The 23952-nt window shown below is 34.7% G+C and overlaps 1 protein-coding gene across 26 annotated transcripts in view; it reads right to left on the bottom strand.

Moving 5' to 3' along the window:
* Positions 1 to 23952, bottom strand: part of TRIP12 (thyroid hormone receptor interactor 12) — a 144359-nt gene that overhangs the window by 86003 nt on the left and 34404 nt on the right. For 16 of the 26 annotated variants that reach the window (XM_036022737.1, XM_036022734.1, XM_028508431.1 and 13 more), the window contains exons 2-4: positions 22850 to 22996; positions 6684 to 6806; positions 5057 to 5859 (exon numbers count right to left, since the gene is read on the bottom strand). In XM_036022737.1, the coding sequence (XP_035878630.1) occupies positions 5057 to 5859; positions 6684 to 6806; positions 22850 to 22947 (1024 nt within the window). In that variant the 5' untranslated portion in view covers positions 22948 to 22996. The remainder of the gene's footprint in view (positions 1 to 5056; positions 5860 to 6683; positions 6807 to 22849; positions 22997 to 23952) is intronic. The other 10 variants (XM_036022744.1, XM_036022746.1, XM_036022742.1 and 7 more) reach the window with 2 other exon arrangements.

The following is a 23952-nucleotide window of genomic DNA, read 5'->3' as shown; positions in this document are numbered from 1 at the left end:
GAAGTTACCTTCCCAGTTTTGGCACCTGTCTGGTTCTTCGCTAGTTCTAATAATGGCCTCGGGCTGCATGCAAGTCACCAGAAGAGTTTGAAACATAAGCTGCAAAATAAGTGGTAACTACTGCTGACTAGGTTATTAATAATGTGGCACACGATATCCAGTTTAAATAAGAAAAAACTGGATCTACAAATAGACACATCAGATTGGAAATATAATACCTTTAAATTTTCTGTTAAAAAAAAACTGCGTAATTACCCAAATTGTGATCACAAACTGTGTCTTATATTTCTGTGCCACCCATCACCACCTACTACTATTTAGACATACACACTTTGAAAGTCAAATTATTCCAAATCAGCTTTATTTATAAAGAAAATAGATTAGCAAAACATATTTTGAAGCCAGGCGAATTAAGAAAATATTTTTAAGTATTATATTTAAAACATTATAATCCATTTCTGAAAATCATTTGTCTCATTACATTGCCCCAGTGGTTTTACATTTATGTTATGTAAATTTTTAAGAATGTCTGGTCAGGTTAAACAACACATATAAAGAGTAACTTCCTAATGCACATAAAAAATTGTCACATAACACTATCCTTTCTGGGCTATTACCTCAAGACTACTACTAATTGATATAGGATGACCTTTGTCCTAAAGTTATTTCGATCAGCTGCTGCTGGCAAGAACAGGCTTCAGGAAGCCTATCACAAAAGTTGCTGTTTCACCAGCTCTCCCGCCAACCCTAGTTCCTCCCCAGGAAAGGGCTCACCAGCCTATTCATGTTGCCAGAACAGCACACAGGGAAGGGTCTTCCTACTTAAGTGTCCTGACTAAATGTGCTATATCATTTCCCAAAGTGTGATCCACAGACCACTGCTATCTTCCAAGGTAATATAGGTGACCAAATTTGTAAAATACTGAGTTAAGCAGAAGTTGCTATGTCTCACAGCTTTCCTATGCTAATGCATAATCTGAATCTCCATGAATGGTTACTTGATCATGGAGAAATGGGTTTCACAAAGCATCTTGTAAGTACTTTATTCCTATCATTTGGAAAAAGTCTGCTTTACCATGAAGTTTTGCTAACCAATCATATCTTAGAATGAGCCTTTACATGGGGAAACACTTACACTCTAATTAATAGGTTCACAAATTCTTAAAAGTTGAAGAAAACAATCTACCCAATTTGGATTGCTTTCTGTATCACAAAGTATAAATCCATTCCACTTTTTTAGATAATTTACAGATATCGTTTTCCTGAGATATACGAATCAGAAAACTCAACTTCTAACCACTGAATCTAAATTCTGATCCCTAGGTTAATGTTTAAAAAAAAAAAAATCTTCAAATACATAGCAACAATTCTCAATGCATCATTATATGTTTATATGGTGCTTTAAATTTGCAAAACTGTTTTCACATACATTCTTTTATATATGCTTCACAATATATAATAAATATTATACACAATAAATAAATAAAAATAAATAAATATTGTGTAAATAAATATTTACACAATATACAATAAATACTGTCATTTTGCAAATAAGATTAGGGATTAGGCTGCCGATGATTTGCCCAACCTCACAAAACTATGAGATGACAGAACTTCAAATCAAGATCTTCCAAATGTAAGGACAGACATTTTTAAACTGATAAATGACTAGCATTTAAAAATCCTTCATTCTCACAACACTGCTCTGAATGTTTTCTCTTAAGATTCTGAAGTTCAGCTGTGCACCCTAAATTTAGTGATGCAACTTATGTATTAAGCACTATGTTAAGTCTCCTCACAGATTTATTTATTCCTCAAATAGCTATTGTGCCAATTTTACAATGAAAAGGTTACAAATTTTCCCAGTCACCAGATAATAAAATAGCAGAACTAGGGTTTCATTTCAGAATTTTTAGCTCTATATTAAGAGCTCTCTCTCCCCGAAATACCATTACTTGAAACCTAGAGATTTACTCCCCTAAGATACCTCACTTTGCCCCTATATTCTTAAATTACCAAGTATTGCCAATTCTCTTGCAGTACTACTTCTTTACAAAAACTTCCCTGAAGTGACACATTTAATCATGCCTAAAATTCACCTGACCCTTCTGACTTCAGGAAACCTTCCTTGATTTATCTCATCCACTCTACTCAATCATTTGAGTCCTATTCAGGTGATTTAGGTTTAATTCTTGGCTCTATCACTTCTTAGTTCTGTGGCCTTGGATAGGTAACTTGACCAGTGACCCTGACTTTCCTTACCTGTTAGATAGGAATAATAGTAACTGCCATATAGGGTTGATGATGAGTAAATGAGATGATTCATGTACAGTATTTACCAGTTGTCAGGCACTTGTAAGCACACTGAATATTTACTACTATTTGTTTAGAAATGTTTTTCACTTATTTGAAAACAAGTGAATATTTAATGAAGGGGATGATATAAATCCTTAGTTCATACAGTATTCATCTCTAAAAATGAAATCAGTATTAGTAAAGAAAAATCAGATAAAATCTTGTCTCCTCTAGGAACTTAACATCTCTTAATGATTCAAAGATGTTGTAACAGTAAAACACAGAGAATTAACACGGGTAAAGCACAGTGGTACAGCAAAGAAAGTAATAGCTTCAAAGTCACACATTCTTCCACTGTCAAGTCTAATGCTGCCACTTACAAGATGTAACTTGGGCATGAATTTTACAGTAACTATCACCAAGCACTATTTTTTAAAATTAATCATGACCGCATATAAAATACCTGGCACTTACTAGATGCTAAACAAATACTAGTTCCCTTCTCTTGTTTCAACAGCTTATGCTATAATTAGAGCTTAGAACTAGGACAGTGGCAGTGAAAATGTAAAAGCATTATTAGTGACCACAGAACACAGATTTTCAAACTACTAAGTCAGTTTGTGACCATGTGTACAGTGACTTTAATACACTATCTAAACTGGTTTTATTATAGAACAGCATCAAAACTCTTCAGTGTTCCTAACTGGGGGCACAACCAAGGAAATCCCACTGATTGGCCACTGGTAAGTTTGAGCTTCCTTTAAAAAATCATGCTAAAAGCTCTGGCTGGTGTGTCTCAGTGGATTGAGCGTGAGCCTGTGAACCAAATGATCTTGTTCTGATTTCCAGTCCGGGCACACGCCTGGGTTGAGGGCCGGGTCCCCAGTAGGGGGGACGTGAGAGGCAACCAGACAGTGATGTTTCTCTCCCTCTCTTTCTCCCTCCTTTCCCTTCTCTCTAAAAACATATAAATAAAATATTTTTAAAAATTAAAATAAATTATGTTAAAAGAGAGTTCTTTCTAACAAAAGAAAGCTGGTCTCTGAAAAGAGAGAGGACATGACACTCAGAAATAATCTGCTCTCTCACCTGGGCCTGGACCCTTCTAGAAATAAAGAGTTGAAAAGGGTGAGCTCTTCAAGTGAGGCAGACAGGCAAGAAGTGAATCCCATGAAACATGCTGCAAACTCAACCTGGCCCACTGACTACAGAGATCACAGAGCTACTACAATGGTGACAGAGATTAAAGGACACAGATGCGCACACACACACATGCAAACACAGATGCACACATGCTTCTACTTCCTTTTAAAGCAGAGGGGGAAGAAGTATAAAAGCAAAGAGAGACAACAGTAATTGTCAAACCAAAAAACCCTGGCAGGCCCAATGGACAGCTGTTCTCCCTTTTTGACCCAGCCTTTTATTACCTTTTTACTTCAAGATACCAATCTTGATCTTAATCCAATGGCTGTACCTTCAAATTCAAAAGGTTTTAAACAGCTGCACTACATATTTAAAATACCAAATAGAACAAAATTCTACAATCTGAGAGTAAAAGATGTTACCTTTCCCAACAGCCCTATGAAACATAAAGTTTTATTTAGTGTAAAAGCTAGCTAATAATGAATCAACTGAAAGTAGTTATAGATTGTAGGATTAAACTAAATAGCTAACATTTAGCTCTACTTCAATATTAGACTAGGCTAATTCAATGTTAGCTAAACTTTGAAAAAAGTACTATTAGACACTATATAAAATCCCCTAATAACCAAGAAAAAATTCTAACCCTATCAAAATGTGGATCTGACATGTTTTATGAGGCTAAAAAGGAGAAAAGATAGTCAAAATCCAGCTTCTGATTAAATAGTATAAAAAATTCAATGCTTAAAAATTGTAGATAAGCACTGTTATTTTCTGTATTTGTTCTTTTCAGATTTATCAAAATAGTAAAAAGAAAAAAAAAACACTTTACTATTATAGCAACTGCATAATTGAAAAAGTTCATCAACATGTCTAATGAAATGAACATCAGCTTCCTAAAGATGACTTTTGGGAAAAAAGAGAAGAAAACTGGGTATGTCAAGATCCCTTTCTTCCATATAGTTTCTATGTGGGAGATCTTTACTTGAATATTATTCTCAAACATTAGCTCTTTCTACTCCACTATAAGTTTCAGGAGGCCAATATTCTTTCCCACTTACCTAGGACCCAGAGCCTCAGTGCATGAAATGTAAGTAGTATATTTATCTTTGAATTAAACTCCTTAAAGGCCATAAAATATTATAACACATGTAAGGTTTAATTAAATGAGAGTACATTTATTCTAATAATTCAGTATTTCCATACATTAAGAATATAATAAAACAAGAACAAAACCCTACATTTGATCTCTAATCCTGGTCAAGAGCAGGTCATAATTAGAATACTTTTGTATTTGGTTATAGAAGAAAATCCAACTTGATGTCCCACCCTGATTACTCGGAAATAAGTAGCAGATGCTGCAAAGATAAAGAAAGATACAGACGCTAAAACGTAATGGTTTATTACTAAGAAGTCAGCATTCCTTATATCTCCATAAAACTAAATGTGGTATTAATCATTATGTACTGTTTTATAGTAAGAGTTCAGTAATCAATCTTCTAAGACTGCCTCAGACTTAAAAAAAAAAAAAAAAAAAAAATCCTGACATCTTAAAAGCATCATCACTTTGACAAATAGAGAAGTTCTTAATTAAAAAAAGAGGATCTTTCTGTGAACTTACTTGCTAATTTGGCCTGTAATCCAGAAGGTCCAGGTTTTGATGTCTCTGACTTAGAAGACCCTGGAAGAGACAGTTTTGTTTTAGGAAGGCTAACTTTAGGGCTGAAACGAGCAGCCCAATCAAATTTTGAAGAGCCACCAGTTTTACTCTGTTCCTTTTCCCTGCTACTTCTTCTGGGACTGGGACTGGATGCTGAACGGGAACGCCTGGCCTTGTTCTGGTCTTTTCCTTGTTTTACCCTGGCACCTGGTGGTACAGTGGACGAGGCCGAGGCTACAGCAGAAGATGAGGAGGAAGTAGAGGCAGCAGAAGAAGAATCAGTGATGGTGCTACACCCAGCTTTGGCTGAGGCGGCTGATTTTGAAGCCAGCTTGGTAGGTTTTGCAGATCTCTCTTCGGCACCAGTTGACTCAGACACAGAACCACTCTTTATACAAGAACTCTCTGTCCTCTTTCTTTTCTGACTCCGCGAACTACCAGTGGCCCCACTCTTTCTGGTATGAGCCTTGCTTGTTGATGGCGATTGTGCAGATTTCAGTTGTTGCTCCTGGTCTAAATGTCTCTTCTTTGACTTACTATGTGGCTTATTTGTTTCTGAGGGAGGTTCAGTATGCTGAAGTGCTTTTGGTTTTTTTGCAGAGCTAGGAGAATTGGTCCTGTTGTAGTCTGGACTAGCACTGCGTTTCACTCCTCGAGAATTGTCTTTCTTAGGCACCTGCCCCGTTTTTTGCCTTTCTGAAGTATTGGCTCTCTCTGGATCCTCTGGTTGTGGAACTATGACAGCAGATGATGAACTGCAGCTTCTAAGAGGTCAGATAAGAACAGTGTTAATATCAGCCTGCCATCATTCAACCTGTTATGTAATACTAACTTCTCAAATCTTGGGAAATAAGTGCTTTTAAAAAACAGCACAAAAGTTTTCCTCATAAGTCTGATAATAAACATAAGTTTTTTGAATGGTTCAAAATTGAAAAAAATTTTAAAAGCTGAGTGTGACTTCGAATGGTATTAGTATTAAAAGATGGGGTTAATTCTTTAGCCCAAAGATCAGGCTTATTCTTTAACCCAAAGATTACTGACACTAACACTCCTAATCACAAAACACTAACTAAGATTACAAGAAAAAGAATGCTTTTTCAGAACCAGTTAAAACTAGAAATGGTTACGCTCTGTTTACAAACACAACTTCAAGGTTAAAATAAACAAGCATTAAATTATACACTTTGAAAGTAAAGGTCAGAAAATTTTGTATTTTAGTAGCATTAAACCTTCAGTTACATTCCTTTCCAAAGACTCCTATCAATCAGATCTTAAAAAATCATTGACCTATGGCTCTGACAACTAAAAACTAAGGAAAATAGCAAAATGGCATTTCAGAAGCCTGTTATGATTTATTAATAAAAAGGGGAACCTCTTAACGATCTAATCCAGAAAATAGATGCATTGTCTAGGGTACATTCCATCAACATCACTGCAAAGTTGATGAACTGTTATTGCAAAAGTTACACTCAGAATAATGTAAACATGTATCAAAACATTTTAGGATACTGGTAAGTTTTAATATTATGCAATGATTCATATGCAAATAATTCTGCCTTGAAAATGTATAAGCAATGTGAAGATTTACCTTTTAGAAAGGTGTCCCCTTGACAGTTCAGTAGTATTAGACTGCACTTTGGGTGCCTTAGAATTAGATTTTCTACTCTCAGGAGGGGTATATCCCTTATGTTTTGCCTGCCCTAAATGTGACCTGTCAGCAGAAAATCAAAACAAAAAACTATCAGGAAAATGAGATGCAAGAACAACACTGAAAGTGAAATATTTTTCATTTTTTAAAAAAAGCCTCCCAATTTTTCACTACTGACCCTACCCTTTCCCCAAATATTTCTGTTATTAAATTATTATTCTATTAAATAATCTGGTAAAATAAAGTGCCTCTCAGAACCAACTCCCTGAATACCCAAGCGTTAAGATTTTTTTATTACCAGTTGTCACAACTGCATAGCCAATATTACAGTTGCTTAAGTAATAATAAATTTTTCAGCAACTTTACCATAGACAGTCAAATAAGATTTTTTCAAAAAAATCCAAATTTTAGATCTAAACACTACTTTTAATACATAACATGACTATAACAGCTTAAACAGTTTATAGAAATGGTAAACTGTGATCCCTACAATGACACTGGTACCCAATTTGTACATAATAATTCAGGTTAGAACAGTAAATGCAGAAATAGGTGAAATCAATTCTCAAGTTGATTTTACACAGAAAATCATTAGAAGCACTAAAGAGCAAATAAACTTACATTAAATCAATAGTGATGGTTGCTAAGAATTTAAAGCACTAATCAATAGTAAGTACACCCAAAACCAAGTCCTAGAAAGAAATAAAAATTTACAACAAAATATTCCAAACACATTCAAAAGATTCCATCATTGACATATGGTTAGGTTATACAGGATGGGGCAAAAGAAGGTTTACAGTTGTGAATACACAAAACACAATTCATTCTTACATTATTTATTATTGCCTTATTTTTTCATATGAACTATAAACCTACTTTTGCCCCACCCTGCATTTATAATAAATCAAATCCTTGTGTCAGCATTGTGCTAAGAGCAAGTTTAAAGCACATAAAGAAAGTGTTTAAGTGGTTAGATCTTTTTGACCCATGGCAACAGTTATGAGATTTATAAAAGCAAAGGAAGTATGCATTAATATATACTCATAAAAGCTGGTGTTACAGAGGTGAGATCTTAATATAACAGGTGCAATTTATGTAATTCACAACCAACACCCATGTAAATCCTGTAAATAACATAAAGAGCATATTCTAATAAGAAAAAAGTTTTGTTAGTACCAAAGCTGTTTACCTTCTTAAATAAAATTTTAAGCCAGGCTTTCATTCTGAACAGATCTCAAAGGAGCTAAATAAGTCAGCGACTGACAACCTCACACAAAAATTCTAATTCAGTCTATAAAGATGCAATACAGTTCTTAACATATTATACAAGTTTCACCATTTCTTCTAAAAGATTTAGATCTAAAGTTTCTCATCTCAGTTTCTTTATTTTTTTCTTCAATTTTTCCAGAAGAATTCAATATTGGATTCTTGAAAGGAGATATGACATTAGCTTTTCAATAAAAGGAAATATTTCTTAGATTCATTAAGATCATTTCCATTTTTAAGATTCTAATCTATGACAGAATAGTAATACACTACTAAAAACTCTGGGTTAGTCTTTCAAGTGTCTTAGTCTTCATGTAAATAATGAGTATATGTATTTTTTTCCAAGGTATGTATTTTCTCTGGGGGTAACCGAACTGAACCTTGTAAAATTTTTATACATCATGATCTAGGTTTTTACTTTTCCTAGATATTATTCCACTGCAAACTGAAATTTTGCTTTGTCCCATGAGTTTCTTATTAGACAGATTTAATTCCTAGAAATTGCTTTTGTTTTTATTACATTTCTAGTAACACCTGAGAGTTCTACTTTTTTTTAAATAAATGAGATAAAGAAAACTTTCAAATCATTTCATGGTGATTTTTTATTTTTTAAAGATTTTACTTATTTATTTTTAGAAAAATGGAATGGGAGGGAGAAAGAAAGGGAAACATTGATGTGTGCGAGATAAGTCGACTGGTTACCTTTTACTCACCCCCAACGAGGGAGCTGGTCTGCAACCCAGGCATGTGTCCTGACCAGAATTTGATCTGGTGACCGTTTGGTTCCCAGGCCAGGGCTCAATCCACTGAGCCACACCAGCCAGGGCCACAGTTATTTTTTTGAAAGAAGGTATAACATTCCATTTTCAGAGTATACAAGATAATATCTATGGAGAACACTGTTTATAAATTGTGTCATTCAGGTTCTTCACATTCTTTTTACATTTTTAAAAAGACTTTATTTATTTATTTGGGGGGGAGGAAGAAAGAAAAAAGAGACATTGATGGGTTGCCTCTCATTGAGTGGGGTTGGGGGGGGGGGGGATCACACACCCCAGCCCTCCAAACTCAGACATAGCCTGCGACCCAGCCATGTGCCCTGACTGGGAATCCTACTGACGACCTTTCAGTTTGCAGGCCAGCACTCTATCCACCAGGCCACACCAGCCAGAGTGGGTTTTTCACATTTCTATTTTCATAAAGTTTGCTGCAGATCAATGTAATTGAATCATAATTTGTACTTCAATTATAAAGTTTAAAATATTCCTTGACATATTTTATAATTTTAAAATCATTATTTTAAAAAGCGTTACCCAAAGCTAGACAACTGTGTAATAATATTCCAGACAGTTAAACATTCAAATAAGTCACAATATATTGCCCTGGCTGGTGTGGCTCAGTGGATTGAGTGCCAGCCTGCAAACCAAAGGGTCGCCAGTTCGATTCCTGGTCAGGGCACATGCCTGGGTTGCAGGCCAGGTTCCTAGTAGGGGACACTCAAAAAGCAACCACACAACAGATGTCTTTCTCCCTCCCTTGCCCACTCTCACTAAAAATAAATAAAATCTTTTAAAAATAATAAAAATAAATTAAAAGGTCACTATATAACCCTAGGAAATCTCGAAAATAGTGGCAATATTGTTTTTGTCAACAGAAGCTAGTAAGCATCAACCTAAATTCATTCCACTGTAGAGGTAGCAGTCCCCCCCCTCTTTAACACAAGTGAGTTGGGTTAACCCAATTAATACACATCTAACCTTATATCCACTGAAGTCTACTTTTGCTTTTTTCTTGTTCTAACACCTTCAATGAACTAAAGAATACAGCAAGTAAACAGTATCAGAATACCGAAAAAAGGAAACAATATCCTAACATCTTAGAAACTGAGGCTCACAGAAGTGGCTAAAACTCAATTGTGCCCACAGTAATTTGATTCTACCTTTCCTAAAATTATTTTAAGTGTGATATTCTGAGGACTGGTTAAAATATATTTTAAAACATCCTAAAATACTGCTTATTACTGCCCTGCCTATTGTTTAGCACAGTCTTAATACATTTTTTTTTGTAAAGGGTAGTAAATACCTTCAACTTTGTGGGGTATACTATGTGTCAAAAAAAAAAAGGTATAAACAATACACAAATAAATGGGCATGGTTATATTCCAATCCAATTTTTATTTATAACAACAGAGAGGAGGCTGGATTTGGCTCATGGATCACAGTTTTCCAACCCTTGGCTTACCACAAGAGGTGAAGGCAACCAGATGGTACCTTAAAGTATTAATCTGAGGCCTCCCAAAGTGGGGTTCTATTTCCTTATACCCATTTATAAATTAATGCTCAAAATATTGTAAAGGTAAACCTCCACAAAATAATGCCCAATCTAGAATAGGCAATTAGAATATCACAGTATTCAGCACTAAATGAACCAAGATGCCTCCTTTTAGTTCATTTTACCAACCTCCTCATTTACCAAGCATTATCTATTTAAGATCCAGTAAAATTTGTATCCGCTATAAATCAAATATGCAAAAACAGCACAGTAAAATCCATGACAAACTCTTAAGCACCACAAGAATGAGTCCCTTTAGTAAATTATAGTCCACGGACAGGTGGGTGAATGGGTGTGTATATGTGTGGTTCAGGAGCTTCTATATCATCCTCATGGGTGTCCCTGAAAAAAACTGATGTTCTGAAAAAACTGACCCACTAAAAATAACTGAGCTATTGGTAAAAATAAGACTGACTGGGCACAGACTACTCAAGCCTGTTATTTTTGTAAGTCCTAACAAAAACAATTAAAAAATTTTAATTCTCCACTAATGTTTACACCAATGATCAGTTGTTCTACTCTTTGGAGTCTTATTTTTGTGCTTTCTCTTGTGAAGTATAAACTTTTAATGATGTTTTCTTTTAAGACCAGCTTCAACAAAATTAAAAATACTTTGCAGGGAAGGCTTTTTTCTTTTTGACATCTTTCTTTGTAAGTACAGGCATAAATAAATGGTTTTGAGATTTCTGAAACTGTTTAACACAGTGCAAAGTGCAGTGGTTCAGGAAGCCGCTGAACTACCTATTTCTTGCAGTAAATTATTTCTTCCTAGCAGTTCTGCAAGATTTTCAGATTTTTCATAAGATCTTCATAGATTTACACCAAACCTTTTTTTTTCCATAGAGAGGCCTATCTAGACCTATTTCAGTTCGTATATTATCACTGTAGAGAATGCTGTCTGTGAACCAATACTACTTCCACATTATAATGACATCATTTTCCTATTTACAAAGTGTATGTGGGCTAACTCACGTTAAAGAAACCCATGTTGCAACAGAACACACTATAATCAACTCTGAGTTATATGTTTTCAAGAGTAACTTAAAAGCAATTCTAAAATGTCTCTGGTTCACTTTTAGGCAAATCATAGTGCCTGTCCCTTTTAAATATTTTACTTTTCTTTTAACAGGCATTAGTAAAATCCTTTGCAGTTCAAAGTATCAAAAAACTTCTCTAGTCCCAAGGACATCTTAAAGAGGCCAAAATCTTGTAACAAAGAACACATTCTTACCTTAATGTTAGGCAAAATGAGAAAAGTGGCTAGTTATAAGTAGCTAGTTACTTCCTTGTATTACAAGTCTTAAATTGTTTGAAACTAATTTCTATCCCAGACATATTCAAAATTCAAATACATGTACATATTACCGAATATAAATGACGTAGGGCTTAAATACACACCTTCAGATTCATTTTATGTGTACATAGACATACAACACATTCATGCTTTTCTATTTTAAATATTATAGTTTCAAAAAACAAATACTGTTTGTGATACTATAACATGCATATTATAAACAAGCCATTGATTTTTCAAGAATCAAGGTAAAAAGTTCACGTGAACCACTTTCAAAAAATAAAACCTCACCTAATGATCCCTGTAAAATAAATTGTTTTCTATTTCGATCACAAAATAGAAGCTGATTGGTCTGACCAATGTTCCTATGCTTAATTATGGCAAAACGCTAGATCAAATGATTTTGTTATATAAAGTAAAGAAGTCCTTATTTATCTTACAAAGCAATGTTTTAAATGTCAGTAGTTCCTCCTCTAAGAAGCATTCTGAAAACATGTTGGTGAACAAAAGTGCTGTTGGTATTTAGCAGATGTGGACTAGAGGCAGATTTCATGCAATCTATACAACAAACACAATGAAAAACCATCCCATCACCCATATATTTCAAATACCATTGGTAACATATGAAGACCTTATGAAAAAATTTGAAATCTGGCTGTCACATAGGTAAAATACATGCTTATAATTTCTCATTTGTTTTACATGGTTCAAGTTTCCTGGAATGCATGGGAATGAAAAGATTTGTGGTTTTTTTTTTGTAGCTTTTACTAAGAGTCATGCATCATGTTGAAAAAGTCTACAAAGAATACTCTGGTTATGGCATTTAAGTCTACTGTTGTAGCTGTCACACTGAAATATAAGTGGTAAGCACCCGAATAGTCTCATCAAGAATTTATCTATTAAGATAATATTTTATCAATGGTTTTCCTTTTGCTTTTTAGTAACTTTGTAAAATTCTTCTACATTATGTTCATGATTCTAAAATGTGTAGGCAGGCATTTTATATTTGTCAAAATACAAGATAGTAAAGGGCATCATAATACATTGTATAATATACATTATAGAGTGGAAGCTTCAAAACTGATAGAGAACTGTACCAAACTACTCATTTCATCAGATTTGTTAGGTTTGCCAACTCAAATATATTGAGTCATGATAGGGTATTTAAATATGTATGACACACAGTCTAGTCCCTGTCCTCAAACAGGTCACAGTCTCTGATATGACAAAGTGATCTACTAGATGCTATAAGGTTCCCAACAAAGGGAGATTACTTGTAGCAAGAAAATACAGGCTTTACTGGTCACATGGCATTTGAACCACACCCTGACGGATAAAAAGCTAAGGAAAACATCATTCTGGTAAAAAGCAGAACAGGCAAAAGTAAAGGCAGGAAATTATGAAACCTATATGGCACCTGGTCAATGACATGAAATTTCCCTGAGCACAGAGATACATTAGGAAACAAGGTTGAAAGGACAGGCTCGGGCCTAAATGCCTGGTGGAAAGAGCTAGATTTTTGTCCTTAAGAGTTTGCAACAATAGACTGACAGGTTAGAAGCAGTTAGCCAAGACCTAATAAAAATTTTATATGTTCAATGATCTGGGTACATTGAGGATGGGTGAGTAAACTGCAACACACATTATTGAGCAAAGAAAAAAGGCAGAGGGGTTGAATGTAATCAAAACAATGGAAGAGATGGACCCCTAAAGAGAACCTTACAGCTCAATTTATTTTTGCCCCATTTCACAAATTAAGTAGTTTGGTGAGGAGTATATTAACACTGAGATCATCGAAAGTAAATTAGTGATTTGTGATAGATTAGTGATGCAGAACTATTCAATGAGCTACACCGGCTTTTATAAACACGAGTAAAAACCTACCATGACAAAAAAAAAAAAAAAGAAAAAAAAAAAAGAAAAAGAAAAAGGCTGCCTCTATGTTATTACCGTATTTTGCCATGCATAATGCACACACTTTTGCCCAAATTTTTAAGGGAAAAATAAGGATGCACATTATACACAGGTAGTGCTAATTCTGCATCTAATGTTTTTAATTCTCTTATTTATGTTTATGCGTTAAAAGTGCAACTCTAGAAAGCAGTAACTATATCCATATGCAAAATAATACCCTGGAATAAGATAATCAGTTTTGTTTCTAAATATAAATAATTAAATAATTGAATTAAAAAATTAAAACAAGAGTTCTCCTGAAAGTTTGGGTCAAAAACATGGGTGTGCACTATATACAGGAGTACATCATACTTGGCAAAATTTTTTCTGTCCATGCTGGTATTTCTGTCCCTAATTATATTAGGTGAAAATAAATAGCTTAAGGCTTTGAAGATGGTACATGAGAAAAAGAGAGGAAACCACATTTTCTTTCCATTTCTAAACCGGAGGGAGCCCTCTTGCTTTCTTTTGTTTTCTGTAGCACATTAAAAAATAAATAGCCTTCCATATGTGATGCTAAAACTTGCTGTTCAAATAGTAAAGAAGCATGTGTATATATTCATTTCTTAGTCATATTAATACATCTAGGAAAGCATTCTGGGAATGAGAGAGTACTTGTAAAAAGAAGTTGTGTGAAACATCAGATTCCCTCAATATTAAGAGGCAGAAAAATTACAGCAAATCTGTAGTTAATGATATGAAATAATTTATGGAAGCTAACATATTACAGGTTTCCAATATGATTATGATGTGCTTTTGGACAAAATTTCAAGGATGACTAAAGCAAGAAATACATACTGCAAAGAAAATTATAAAACAAAATATTACTTTGCTAATCTAAGAAAAAACTTAATATTGGTACTATTAAGAATCCAATGGGAGCCCTGGCTGGCGTAGCTCAGTGGATTGAGTGCGGGCTGGGAACCAAAGTGTCCCAGGTTCGATTCCCAGCCAGGGTACATTCCTGGGTTGCAGGCCATAACCCCCAGCAACTGCACAGTGATGTTTCTTTCTCTCTCTCTTTCTCTCTCTCTCTCTCCCCTCTCTAAAAATAATTATAAATAAAATCTTTTAAAAAAATAAAGTAAATGCCATTAAAAAAGAAGTGTTTTAAAAATAAAAAAAAAATTAAAAAAAGAATCCAATGTGCTCAACCTCCAACTAGAAAAAAGCAATCTCTGTTCCTCCTTAGACCACTGCAACTATGCCGCTATTTAACACAACACTATTATAAATCTTGCCTCCTAGCCCCAAGGCCTGATGGGACAGACTAGCCTTCTCAGCATTGCTCAGGCAGCGTTAAAAGTTGAAGAATGTGTACACACATGGTTCTGTAGCTAAAACTCAAGGTGCGTAATTAGAGTAGTAAGATATATCATGGCAGAAGGAGCCAGGCCCAAGTTACCTGGCCAACTCTAGTATAAATTGTTTATAAAAGTGATTTTAATTTAGTCATAAGAAACAATGAAGTTATTTGCATATCACACCATCTGCCCTTAACATTCTACTCCCAAAAATGATGAAGCATGAACTTCCATCTGACTGAGCAACGGTCAGGATAAAAAAAGAAGACAGAAAGAACACAAAAAAGAATATTTTTAAAAAGCTCCCATTCTGGTTAACCAAGTAGGGGAATCAAGAAAACACAGCCTACCTATGGCTATGTTGTTCTAAGAATTTCGGGAAACAAACGGCCTGTTGCAGATAAGGGAGTAAGAACTTAAAAATGATGTGTAAACAGCCTATGATGGCTACAATGTGCTGCTTACGAACAGTCTCTTTCTCCTCTTTCAAGACATATGGGATATAATGGCACTTGCTGAACCACTTGGAAGTTACATGCAGACCTGTAACTTGCTGTGGTCAATGGAGTTAAGAGTAAAAATTAATCACTTCTGGGAGAAGTCTTGGAAGGCCAGAGGGAAATTCACCATATCTTGTCACAACAATAATACCCAAATACTTAAACATGCAGACATGGAGCAGAGTCCCTGAGGCTGATCCGGCTTGGACAAGTTCTGTATCAGCTAGACTGTTATAATATATGAAAATTAGGAGCTGTATGTCACTGTTAACAGAATCTAGTGTACCTTGTTACACAGCCCATTTATAGCATACCCTAGGATCTCCTTCACGCTAATCACCTTTTCACAACTATTTCAGCAAAATAAAGTCACATTTCTATGCCTAGAAATGCCAACGGAAATAAATCTGTTATTTCTATCCCACACTAGTATTCATTGAACACCTACTACTTATGGTCAAAACAAGTGACACAGAAAAACGAGTAATGAAATCCAAACTCTGGAAGTAACTGATTCTACACCTTAGGTAAAGAATACAGCTGACATGGACCATCTGGTTCAGAACTGCTTCTTCAGCCTTCAGAGCGCAGTTTAATGAGGTCATCCTCTAGGAGTGTTTCTGATCTAATTCTAATAATCACCTACATGCTCATTACCCCTACTGAGTTGGAAATGTAACAAAGTGTATTCTATTCTCATATTTGGAACTACTGTATTTTACCATGTATAATGTGCCCGTTTGCCCAAATTTCTGAGAGGAAAATAAGGATGCACATTATACATGGGCAGTACTAATTTCATATCTATATAAATGTTTTTAATTCTTTTATGCAGCTCTAGAAAGTAATAACAATATCTGTACCAAAAATAATAACCTGAAATGATCATTGGTTTTGTTTCTAAAAATAAATAAATAATTGAATTAAAAAAATTAAAACGAAAGATTTTTTTCCTGAAATTTTCAGCTAAATATGTGAGCACACTATACATGGGAACACATTATACACAGCAAAACATACTACCTTCTGGCACATGCTTACTAGCATGGTTTTCTACAAATGGATAAATACAATCTTATACAGGGTGTGTATTGCATTAAGGCAGGACTCTTAACTCTAAAACCAAAAGAGGATTTATTAAAATCATTTTAAAAATGAAATAAAATAATGCACACATATCTCTAAAATCAAAACAGTCGAATAAGCACAGAGACTCAGCCCTGAAGAACTAAGGAACTGAAACTTGTCAGAGCTTGAATACATACATACATACTCTCTAAGAGATTTGCTTTTCTCTGCCTGTTCACGCTCTTCTAATAAGGTAGGAGACAGCAGCTGGCAACTTCAGATTCACATCCTCCCTTCACTACCAGAATGAAAAAAGTTTCTGGTTTTTCCTAGCTTGGATCATATGATCACCCCCCGTCCCATCACTGAGTCCCATCAAATGTGGAAGACAACAGATTCTTCCAGCTCTAGCACAAGGCTAGGTGACAGGCCCTAGCAGGTGTGTCTCAGGTGACTGGAGTGTCATCCTGTAAACTGAAATGTTCAGTGTTTCTGATCCATTCGATTCCTGATCAGAAAACATGCCTAAGTTGAAGGTTCTGCCCCTGGTCAGGGCACACACAGTAGCAACCCGTTTATGTTTCTCACATCAATGTTTCTCTCCCTCCCTCACCCTCTCTCCAAATAAATAAATAAACAGATAAATGAATGAATGAATGAATGAACAAATGAATAAAAGGTAGGTAATGGGTAGCCAGGAGCAGAATATAATGATATTGAAAAAAGAGTAACTGCCATTCAAAAATGCATTCACAGTGAGGAACTGGGGGAAATATTCCACAAAGCAGGTTACTGTTATAAGAAGAGGGAACACTACCTGAGGAACAAATTTAAAGGTCAGTTCACTTTTATACTGGTATGAAGGGACACTAACATTTGTAAACTTACCTGTACATATCCATCAAAAAGTATTCTAACTCAGATCTCATTCCTTAAAACTATTTCCCCAATGTTTAACCTCATTACTATAGAAGCACCAATAAAATAAGATTAATGCAAATTTTCCTTATCAAGCTAGCAGGAAAATGCAAAATGGAAATAACACAAATAGAATGGGGAGGAAAAACACTCTTTTTCCTGATGATAGTAAGTAAATTGAAGAAAAAAATTATGTGAAACAAGTTAACCATTATAAAGGATGGAGGAGAGAAAAATACAAAAGAACACCTCTCTTTGAACAAAGAAATTTCACTTGCTGAAACCTGTTCTTGAGAGATCTCTGAAACACAAACATTTAATAAGCATAAGCAAAAACTTTTCCCTCTACAACCACCTACCTGTCCAAAGATTGAAAAGTAATTGTGGAAAATATTATATATTGACTCAGTAAATCATGACCATTTATAAAAAATTCACAAAAGAAAATGTGTGTTAGAATACTGATTTTTGAAAAAAGCAGAATCCAAAACTGTGTTTAAAGTGTAATCACCTACATGCTAAATGTATTTTCAAGAGATAAAAATCAAAATGTCAACCCAGGCTTATCTCTAGATGACATTTTCTTTTTGAGTTTTTCTGTATCCCATACCTTTGAAATAGTTTTTGAAGCAAAATACCAATCTATTTCCTTCTGTAAAATTAATGCTGCCTACAGGTATCCATATCCCTGCTCTGACAATATTAACAAAAAGCTGTAAGTTACAGATCTCATACCTGAGTTTTTACTCAGTAATAATTATTTAAAATCTACAAATTTTTAATAGGGCTGGGGATGTGAGTTAGATTGGATTCAATCATTGCCTTACACCAGTAACAAATCTAAGATTACAGTAAAATTAAAAAATGAAACCACAACAGACTGAGAAGAAAATTTTACTTTTTGGATGGAGAAGGCAAAGGAAGAAATAAAGAGTTGATAGACTTGATTATGTAACTTTTAAAACTTCTATAAACTAAAAACCATAATAAGTAATAAAACTAGCAAAAATATTTGCCCCTGTCAATGGGTTGATACCCTTTCCATACAAGACTCTAATAAAAGAAGCATCTCCTAGTTGAAACAAAGGACACCAGACAACTCATAATAAGTAAAAATGGTCGACATGTGGGAAGATCTTCAACTCTATAGTAACCAAGGAAGTGGTAGCTTTAACCAAAAGAATTTTTCCCCCAAACTTCTATTAAAAATAGTATGTTGTTTTGATGAGGATATGGAGAAATAGGCACTCTTACAAAGCACTAGTAGCAGTATAAATTGGTCCAATAAAAGACATAAATAAAACAGTTTGATCTTGTGAAAGACAATTTAGCAATTTCCTAAGTCTTCACAATATTCCTATCTTACGTTCTGTAAACTTGTTTATGGATTCTAACTTGATGAAATCAGAGCCATACTCAAATGCAATAGGCCTAGAAGTGTATTCATTTTACAGCCAAAAATTGGGGGGGGGGGGGGGGGGGGGACGGCTAAAGGCCAAAATGTAAATCATGAGCTTTCGCATCAAATGATGAAATAAAAATACAGTAGAAATATTAACCACCTCTATCTCTGCGTGCTCATATTAAACTTATCTTTTCTTAATTTTCCTGAATCTTCTCAATGTTCTTATTGTCAAAATGTACTTTTCTAACAAAAACAGTATCAAAGGAGAAATTACCACCACAGCAGTCTTAAACAAGGTTGCCTTAAAACTCAATTCAATCCCACCACTGCCATTTGAGAAAAACAAGAAAAAACACATGATATATGAAAATGCTACTGCACGGCCGAGAGGAAGGGGGAGCCTACAAATACCTGTACTAGAAGTGGAAAAGCCTAGAGGTATCCCTGAGAGCAAGCCAACAGAGAAGCAGTGGAAAGAAGTGATTTCCTAAAGAAGAACAGAAAAGAGGAACAGATCAGCTATGGCCCAAAAATTTATGGAAAAAAAGAAAAATTAAGTAAGAGTAAGACGTCTAGCTAAATTATGGAAAAATATGAAGGATGGGTGAAAAAGAGCAGAGGGAATAATCAGGAAAGATTAATATATTATAGCCCAAAGAGCCAACGTTCTTTTATCTTAAGGATGAGAAACTTTACAAAAAAAAAAAAGTAGTGACCTTAATTTGGAGGAAGGGCAGGGGAGGTCTGAGGAAGAAAACTATGAAAAGAAGATAGCTTAATGCAAGTCTGGAAGAAAACAGAGTGAATCAAAAAATAAATGATTAAAAAAATTCTACCAAGGAAAAACTGCTACTTAACTTTTAACTTTTAAACTGGATGAGTTAACACTCCTCAATTATAATTACTTCATACCTTCCCTCTAAGGCCTTCATCATTATGAATCAAGTGGTTTATACAGTAAAAACAGTTTGCCATAATGAAAAGAATCACAGACTTTAGAGTCAAGAGGTCAGGAATCAAGTCCTAGACTCTATATACTAGGTAAAGTTGAGCAAGCTACCACATTTTTATTATTACACAAGGATTACACACTTAGCACAGAGTTTCTGTGAGTCTAAATTGGAAGAAAAAATATAAACTATATTTTAACTTAAAACATTTCACATCAATGAATGCTGTTGCAGTAGATGCTATTATTTATCATTTTTGATCACTATTGCTGTAAATATACAGGGTCCAGCACAAATAATTCCTCTTTTTTTTATTACAAAATCATAAGTATGTAATTCTGTAACATAACAACATTACACTGAAGAACACCATGTCATTTTAGGTGAAATGTTCAAATTAAAACTATAAATTATTCCATCCATGTTATTACCCTACAAGCCACATTCAAGCAGGCATTACTTCTGCTGGGCCCTGTATTTTAAAAACCAATTCAACTGGTTTTAGAAAATAGAAGCTACATAATAACATTTTACTTAGGAAAGCTAAACTGCAGGACTCAGAATAAAGAGAATAAAAATACAGTTGTAATTCCTCTCTCCCAATAATCCCAATCCTCTTGCTCACAAAAATCATGACAGCTTTCTTAGAGGTTAGACAAGCACTAGTACAGTATACTCTACTGGGGCTTCAAAAGTCAGTTTAGGGTTTGATGCAAGGGTCCCTTCCAGTTCTGAGATTCGATCTGAAGCAAAAGAATCAAGGTGTATAAGAAGGTAAAATAAAATTCAATTGAGCAAATATCTTCTAATTTTGAATTCTTAGTTAAGCTGATAACAATTTTTGGCTAAAAATCTAAATTTCTACATCCTGATAATTATATTTATCCATGTGAAATAGGAAAAATCTATATATCCCAGTTATTAGTATATTATGGTATAAGTACACAAGAACTTTAAAAGTGATGTTTTTAAACAATTTTTAAGGATACAGGAAGTGACACATAATAATAGGCTTTTAAAGTAAATAGGCTGTCTTGTGTACTTACTATTTTTATGGGGAAATGTTTTTTGAAGACATGTAAAAGTTGAAATTGTAAGAACTGAAATGGGGCTGATTTATTCAAAGAGCAGGGGTGCTGAAGCTATAAAAAACCTAATTATACTTTATTTATTTTCTTTGGCATGTTTTCTGACATTCCAAACCCATTAAGATTTTATTTTTTCCTTCACAACTGAGTATATAACTGGCTTAAAGCACATGAACTACAGTGCAAGATAAGTCATTCTATAACTGATTCCATCTTGATTACAACTTTTGTTATATAAACCTATGCATCTTTGTAACAGGCATTAACCACTTCCATTTGTTTCACGCTCATATTTTTTAAATATGACATAATATTTAAATAATTTTACTAACACTGATTCGTAGAAAAGATAATGGTACCAAAACAACACTGTGGATTTAGAAGCAATGGACTGTGTGACAGCCAAAAACGTCTATCAGCCATGTGTTAGCGTCCAAATATAACCTGAGGATTCACGTGTATAGAACTGCAGTTGTTCAAAAGATACAAATCACTTATGAGCACACTAGTAATACACACTTATATACACACACCTGCAGTAAAACAATAAGGAGATATATGCCAGTGTAACAGTGGTTATAATTGGTTTGTAGAGCTGTGATGGTTTTCTTTGCATTTTTTGTATTTTCCAAATTCTCTAATAAGTACATTAACATTTTTATAATGGGGCAGTGATATTTGAAATCAATGGGGTAACTAATGTATGGCTGCTATAAAGAATTATCTGAATCCAAAGAAACAAAAAAACAATTCCAGAACAGGACTCCACACTAAGTAAGCATTGTGCTAACAGTTTAATATACTACAATACTGAAGTTAACCAATAACCCCTTGAAACAGGTATCCCCATTATATGGACTAAGAAACTGAGATTTCCTGAAAGATTTAACAAAAAGGACACCCAGCTATTTAATGGCAGACAGAAACTGCATACGAAGCTATACTAGTCCGAAGTCCATGTACTCAAACACTAAAATAGCCTGACATCAGAAAGGTGTGTCCCAGTTTAGTCTTTGCATTTTAACATTTTAAAACATTTTTATAATTTACTAAACAATACATACATGGTAATGCCTCAAAACAACACATCAGGAAATCGTATTAGAATTTAGCCATTATTTATTGCAAGCTAAACATGATTAATCCGTGGGCTGGAGAACAAGGCGTTGTATGTAAAGTTTTGAGTTGTATGTAAAATGACAGTGTTTGCCTTAATCAGAGAGGAAATATTACATTCAAGAGAACACGTCTGATTCTTCACACTACCTCCTACACAACCACTACTCCAAAGACAAAACCCAGCTGAACAGCAGACCACTAAGATGATGATGAGAACTGATGTGCTACTGAAGCCACACCGCCTCCCCAGCCTGTCAGCATCCATGTTGTGAAGACAATGAGAAAAAAACTCGTAAGGTAATATGAAAACTCAAGATCTTAAAAAAATGAAGGTTCTATTCAATAAAGTAAAGTCATACATAAAGAAAGGGACCACAACAGGTGGAAAGATGTGTTATAGCGTTGCTTAGGGATGTGAAAGAAGAAACAAAGCACAACATTCTATATACTAACAAGCTTGAATTCGATTTTTGATAATGTCAATGACTGAGAATCATATTTTGAGCCTGGCATATTTGGGGAATGATTAAAGAACTGCTTTGAATTCCAGTTTTGTGTTTCTTGGCCCAAAATTTGGCATGGGGGTGGGGGAGCCCATTTGTAGTAAACCATTCAAGTTTTGGACCTCATAATGAGATTTGCTTATTTACTTACTGGGAGGGGAAAGGGGGGCAGAGAGAGGGAAATATCAATGTGAGAGAGAAACAGCGATTCTCTGCCTTTCAAACATGCCCCAACCAGGGACTGAATCCACAACCCAGGCATGTGTCCTAACCAGGAATCGAACCTGGGACGTTCTAGTTTACAGGATGATGTCCAACCAAGCTACTCTAGCCACTGCCCTGATAATGAGGTTTTAAAAATATTTTTTTTATTCCCAACACCTTTTCAAATACCATTTAATACATACCTTCCTCCTATTGAGTCGTCTTGTGGTTGGGCCCCGGCAGTGTTCCTCTGTGAACGTCGCAGTGACCCCCCTGGATTGTTATTAGGCCGGTTGGACATTGGCACCTCTCTCTTGAAGGGACATACCCTTTCTAGACACTACCATTCACTAAAAGGAAAAAAAAATGAGAAAAAGTATTAGCTATATATGTTACAACACAAAGCAAATAAAAAACAAAGATGAAGAGGAAATTTTATGTAAACAATTTGACAGTGTAGTCTTCACAAATGCTGAATTTATAACACTAAGTCTGACTGACTAGCATGTTATAAAATGCCAGAAATACACCAAAGTCAAGGCATGAAGTCCCAAACACAACACATAAAATTAACTTAGAATTCTCATGATATGCCCAGGAAATTCCCAATTCAAAGAAAACAGAGCACAAGTAGAAATAAATGTGTTTGCTTCCGCATTTTTGACAGTAGAAAAGGACATTGAACCTCAAGTCAGAACACCTTGGTTTGAGTTCTGTGATAGACAAGGTATAAAAGGAGCCTGCCTTTGTACAAACCAGAACCTCTGGATCTCAGATTTCTCAGGCAGGAAATAAAAACACATCATGAATAACAAATCGTAAATATAAAAGAAACCATGAAATTACCGTATTTTAATAGAGAAATGAAGAGAAAACAGTTCAGTGACAGTAAACTGAGAAACAGTCCCAGATATCCTGGATTTAAACATCAGCTGTGCTGGCTGTGACCTTGGACCAGAACCCTACTCTCTAGATTTTGTCTTTTGTTTAAAATCAGTATATTACCTATCTCAGAGTTTTTTAGCAACAAGAAATTGTGAACATAGTTCATAACTGTTAACAAGTTAGCTCAAAGCACAGTTGTTAATCTGAATTTTATGTTAGTCTACACATTGAAAATGGATGGAAAGATTTATAGAACATATTTTGTTAATACTGACTGCCGGGCTGAAACGGGAGTAGGGGGCAGAAAACTGTACTTGAACAATGATTGAAATTAAAAAAAAAAAAAAAAAAATACTGACTGCCTTTGAGAAAAATACCTGGGTTCTGAAGTATAAGACAAAAGGAGTCATTTTTGTTATTT

This window comes from Phyllostomus discolor, chromosome 4, assembly GCF_004126475.2.
Source record: "Phyllostomus discolor isolate MPI-MPIP mPhyDis1 chromosome 4, mPhyDis1.pri.v3, whole genome shotgun sequence".
NCBI lineage: Eukaryota > Metazoa > Chordata > Mammalia > Chiroptera > Phyllostomidae > Phyllostomus > Phyllostomus discolor.
This window is presented reverse-complemented; position numbering and strand designations above follow the sequence as displayed.